Source organism: Pinus tabuliformis, chromosome J (assembly GCF_031772625.1).
Source record: "Pinus tabuliformis cultivar Carrire ecotype Pingquan chromosome J, CPIR1, whole genome shotgun sequence".
Taxonomy (NCBI): Eukaryota; Viridiplantae; Streptophyta; class Pinopsida; order Pinales; family Pinaceae; genus Pinus; species Pinus tabuliformis.
In genome coordinates, this window is record NC_142295.1 from 120,879,030 (window position 1) to 120,884,875 (window position 5,846).

General features: G+C 34.0%; 1 protein-coding gene across 1 annotated transcript; it reads right to left on the minus strand.

The window, feature by feature from the left end:
• Positions 1–4,698: 4,698 nt before the first annotated feature.
• LOC149225864 (pentatricopeptide repeat-containing protein At3g09650, chloroplastic-like) lies at positions 4,699–5,576 on the minus strand. Its single transcript, XM_089380040.1, has 2 exons — positions 5,061–5,576; positions 4,699–4,938 (listed from the first exon to the last, which is right to left on the minus strand). Exons 1-2 carry the CDS (start codon positions 5,574–5,576, stop codon positions 4,699–4,701), a joined length of 756 nt encoding a protein of 251 aa, XP_089236166.1.
• Positions 5,577–5,846: the final 270 nt, after the last annotated feature.

The window sequence follows — 5,846 nt, forward strand, 5'->3', positions numbered from 1 at the left end:
TTCCTGTAGTGTGAGCTGGAGACAGATGAGCCGAGGGACATTTATAGATGGTTATCAGTAAGTGAAGTAGCAGATTGGTAACAGAAGTGACATGCACATGACTGATGTGATCGTCTGAGAGACTTTACAAACTCTAGGCGGAACGCGCGTTGATTTCGGCACAAATTACTCCCACACTCATCTCTACGCCGTCCCTAGGCGTTGTCTTTCGGAAGGAATTTGGTGAAAAAAATTTTAGTCAAAGATTTTTGATGGTAGGTATAAATTTAATATCTTGAATTTTTTTCGAACCATTTAGAATTCACGTGATTTAAGCAAATCTCTACCAAATTTTAAACAACTTTAACCATAAACCCTAACCATAAACCCTCCCATAAACCCTCCCATTTAAGCAAATCTCTACCAAATTTTAAACAACTTTAACCATAAACCCTCCCAAACATCTAACAAATAAACTACTGCTTTCGGAAATGTTTGCCCTGCCGGTCGCGATTCACGATCAGTGAACCGTCTGAATGCATATCAGTATACAAAGAAAAACCGCGTGGATTTCATAATGTAATTTGAATTTTGATATTTCTGTGTTTTGATACAGAGATGATTTTTGACACACATGATCGTCACAAGATATACGTGGAAAAACTACCATCAAATCAATCGACGGATTTCTCTGCACAGAATTCTGCAGTAATGGTTGAAAACACTTCCCTCTATTGACAACAGTCGCGCTCGCACATGGTAGTTAAAAATAGGATTTCGTACCACAAAAGTCGATGGGTCGGCAGCCAATTAAACTGCGGCGTAGTTGGCAGTAAAGTTCACACCGAAATTTGACCTAATAGAAAAGGCCGAGCATGCAGTCAAGAGTTCTATGACCATTGCTCCTGTTTTATACAAATATTTTGACTACTCTTTAAAGAAGACAAACGCGTCATTTTCGTGGTTGAGCTGTTTGGTTATGAAAAAGTTTTTTAAAGGACGGTGCATGGAGTTATAGCGATGATGTGTCCACTTAATAATGGACTTGCAGCGTCTTAGAAATGGAGTAAGTATATACTTTTTAAAGTTTTTAAAGATTATGATTAGTAATTGTTTCAAAAGGCTCAAAGAGGTGCTCATTGGGTTGTTAAATTGGAAAAATGGTGCAAAGAGATACTCAGAGTTGTTAAATTGGAAAATGGTAAGATGAATGTATTTGTAGATATGTATGTTATATATTTTTGCATTTTGAATTTGGAGATTATAGTGTATCATCTTGAGCGGCATATCACACATTGCAAATATAAAGATAACTACCTATTAAAAATTTATTGAGCATTAAAAAATGGGATTCATTGCATCATATTTCATTTAGAAACAAGAAAATGAGTTCATTATAAATAACATCCCTATATTTACTTTTCATTATAATATAAATCCATACCATCATAGATCAACACAAACCCAATTTTCAGCCACAAAAGCTCACTGCAAAGTTTGTATAAAAAATTAATGGAGGAGAAATTTCAGAGGTTGTATTATAAAGTTTGTATCAAAAGTAAATAAAGAGTAAAGGGTGGGAGTCCATTATCGAAAATACAAAGAATTAATGAAGACAATCATTAATTGCAGATTCTAGAATATTGGAAAAACCTTATCTTGATTAACTAACCTTTAATTTCTGATTTTCTGATTGACCAATGAAATTTCAAAAAATTTTGACTTTAATTTTTATATTCAATGGGCTAAGGGTAAGAAGGACACCGCATAATTTACTTCCATTTAAGCTCTCATGGGAAAAACCTTATCTTGATTAACTAACTTTTAATCTCTGATTGACCAATGAAATTTCAAAATATTTTGACTGTAATTTTTATATTCAATGTGCTAAGGGTGAGAGGGACACGACATAATTTACTTCCATTTAAGCTCTCAAAAGATGTATTGTTCGGTTCACTCTCTGGATGTTTGTAAACTATAAATCACCACACAAATTTATGCTCAAGATATGGATTAATTTTTGCATTTCTCACTCAAGGGTAAACATAAAAAATTTTAGGATGGTAAACCTAAAAAAATTTAGTGATGGAAATTTATATTAAAGTTAAAAAAAATTAGGGATGAAAATTTATATTAAAGTTTAAAAATTTGAAGAATATTACTTACTAGTTTTCAATATAAAAATCGACCAAATCTTATAAAAATATTTAAATCTATAATGCAACTTGTTTGCATTATAAAATGTTTGACCAAATCTTATAAAAATATTTAAATTTATAATGCAACTTGTTTGAAAGTATTTATTTATAAGCACATTATCCACTAGCACATCATAAAGAAGTGGATTGGTGACCTAGCTTATCAAATGACAACGAAAATGAAAGAACGGGTTGGTTTCTTCCTCAATTTCATACATTGAATGGTTCACTCATAGAATTTCAAAATCCTGCCTCACCCAAATTTATTCATTGTTTCTGGATGCATATTTTGTTGTGTTAGGGTAATTAAGTTAAAGTCATAAAGTCAATTTATCGTTAACTGTTTATGTGTTCTTAGGAACTCAATTATTTTCCCTTGATAATAATGTAGATAATGAATACTATATTAATGTAGATGAATACTAGAAACTACCAGAAATTATTATATCTAACCATAAACAATTATATCTCAGTGACCTCACAATAAGCAGGTTTCGCTTGTTTTATTACTTTATAGTCTATGCAAGGAATAAGTAGCCTTGTTGCTTGTTTCATTTGTTTTATTACTTTACCATCTCTAAGGTTGCCCCTTATACTTTCGTCACACCATATTCACTGCAAAAGGACTACGAACATTATGCTTTCCATCGCTCCACACGAGTGTACCGAAAACATATCCTTTGGTGGCAACCTTGGTTGGTGTAAAAACTACATCGAAAGATAGCTTCTTGGCAGTTTCAGAGAATTGAAGAATTTGTGGAGAGACCTTCACATTATGCTAACATTGAATCAATTAAATACCCATTACCATTAACATTGACTACAATCACTAGTTGAACTAATTCCCCATGTAAATGATTGTGAATCAACACTTGACTTCAAGGATTGTCCTGAACTAACCCTTGGAAAAAACTTTCTTTAAGGGATTATGCATTTCAAAGTACTAAATTCAATTTAGGCATTACTGAAATCATAAATATCCAATCTTTCAGAATAAGGGGAAAAAGGTCTCCAGGCTTTGGTCAATGTGATATTTGCATTATTACACGATGCATTTCAAGAATAAAACCTGAAAAGTACCTGTTGTCATCAGGGCTGATCTGATAGCAGAGGAGCTCCAAGTAGGATTCATAGATTTTACAAATGCAGCAGCTCCGCTAACATGAGGAACTGCTACGGATGTTCCAGACATCATGTAAAATGTGGTAGACATCGTCCCTGAAAGAACTGTGTCTATAAACGTATTGGGAGGATCCCATGCAACAATGATATTCACACCTGGTGCGCTGATGTCTGGTTGCAAATATCAATTAAAGGATTCATGTTGTGATGATCTCTCATAATTAGCTTCTGAATGTTAATTAAGCTAAATGGACTCTGAATCAGTGAGTACTTACCTTGAGAATGTTCTGGGTCAGCCCTCCAAGTCCTCTTGATGAAAAAGATGCAATAACAGGAGTGGGCTTGTAATTTGTGACAACCTCTGTTGGAGTAATTGTTGCAACAGGATTTCTATAATGACAAGGCTTAGAAGATTATAAACAACCACATTGTAATATCACTGAAGCCACATAGGAATCTGTAAGTAGTGCTGTAAATCCGTTGAGTCATATCTTTGATTTACAAATCTTCAAATTTTATGTAAGGCTAGATATATATAATTTTGTCTACACTTTCATCTAATGTTTAAATACACTTGACTGCATCTATACATGAGATTGTTTGGAAATAGAATTTTAACCATTGGTATTACTGTAAGTTTATTTATTTAATGTAATTGTTGGGATATAGCAATTTGAATTTAAAAGAACTACTTTGGCATTTTTCTGCAAAGTGTATCTTAATTTTCATTATGGGTAATAAAAAATACATTAAACTATATACATCATGTTGACAGAGCTTGAACATATAGGTTATACCTCCTATGTAGACAAGGAAAGGTAGCATGTTAATTTTAGTTTCAACCCAAAGAAAATCTACATTTTTTCTGAAATGTCAATCTTATTCAAATATGAACAACCAATTGTCATCTAAATGTTGTAACTTCTTCCAAATCAAAGAAATTAGTGGCACCAAGTCACTCTTACTTTTCCTCATGCATATTTCCTTCTATTTTAACTTACAAGAAATTGGAATGCTTCTTAAACAAATTCTTTTGGCAAAATTGAAGAAATTGAAGAAATTGCATTGCTTGGTCAATGACCCTCATCTAATAGTTTCTTGTAAATCATGTGAGATTTCTCAAGTTTACCAGCCTTACATAGGCCACCAATTAGAGTGCCATAAATGGCAGAGTCAGGGGAAATACAATCAAGGATATGGAGATCATCCTTAAATTTCTTTATCTTGCATAATCCAACAATCAGAGTACTAGTAGTCTTCAAAATGAAAAACTGGCTTCAATCATCTTAAGATAGATTTGAAAGGATTTATCTATCCCATTGACCTTTAATGGTTCATTGACAAGTTCACCAAGAATGGATTGATCAGCAGAATACCCTTCATCAAGCATCCATGTCAACTATTCTTCAGCCTCCATAGGTTTCCTTGACCTCAGATACCCATAAATTAGAGTTTCAAAAGTAAATAAGTCAGGACGACATTCTTCTTTGACCATTTCATTATACATATCATGTGCTGGATCCAACAATTTTGTTATGGAGAAAGCATCAATCAAAGTTGTATATGTCACCAAATCAGGAGAATGCCCATTCTGTCTTATCTCCTTCAATAACCCAATAACAGATTTTGTATGTTCGACCTTAAACAAAAATCCAACCATTTGATTACAGGTTACCAAGACAGGACTAAAACCTTTCTCCATAGTGATTTTGATTGCAAAGAAAAACTCGAAAGAGAATGCTTTCTAATAACATAACCTACTTTTTCCATGTCAAAGAATATAGACTCTGCCATGTTCTTCAAGTACTTCTTCTCCCCTGAGCTCTGATGCTCCTTGCAAAGAAAAATAATCAATGTATTGCAAGCAACACGGTCTGTGGTAAACCCCGCACGTTTAATACACGAGTAAAGATCACAAACTTTTTGCAATCTACCCTCAGTACAATAAACATCAATTAACTGGCTGTAATTGACCAGATAGGGGTCACATCCCTGATCTTTCATTTCCTGCTCAAGTTTCTGTGCAAGATAGGAATTGTCATCCTTGTGGTTCACTTCAATTAAGGTCTTGTAAATGAAAAAATCAAGTACAAGTTTCCTTTCTTTCATTTCTGTAAGCACCTTGAAGGCGTCAAGCTTCAATTTTTGGCAAAGGCCATTCATCATCTCCACAAAGATCAAAAGATTCGAAAACTCATCTTTGTCAAGCCATTCACCAAGCAATTTCCAGGCCAGTTTGATGCCATTTCCCCGAAAATATCGCCAACAATCGAGCATAGCGCAAACTTATTGATACAATGATCGGTTTTCCGAAGATCAGAGTAGACCCCTCTGTCACAGCCTGGACAGTTTGTGTCAGGCCAGGCAGTAACTCCATAAGGAAAAAATGATTTGTGTGTTCTATTCCATCAGGTAGGTGTTCGTTATATACATGAGGGAGAGACTGTTCAGTTCATCTCCCGATGACTGTTCATATTTCAAATTTATTTATTTACATAAATTCACACAATCACAAGGATTAGGTGTCAACATTCCCCCCCTTAATCT

What these genes read in the sequence shown, in the direction of transcription:
- LOC149225864 (XM_089380040.1), bottom strand. Translation starts at nt 5,576, where the DNA reads ATGCTCGATTGTTGGCGATATTTTCGGGGAAATGGCATCAAACTGGCC. An exon ending in TATTCTTTGACATGGAAAAA is followed by an intron (nt 4,939 to 5,060) that starts GTAGGTTATGTT and finishes TTTTTGTTTAAG; the next exon opens with GTCGAACATACAAAATCTGT.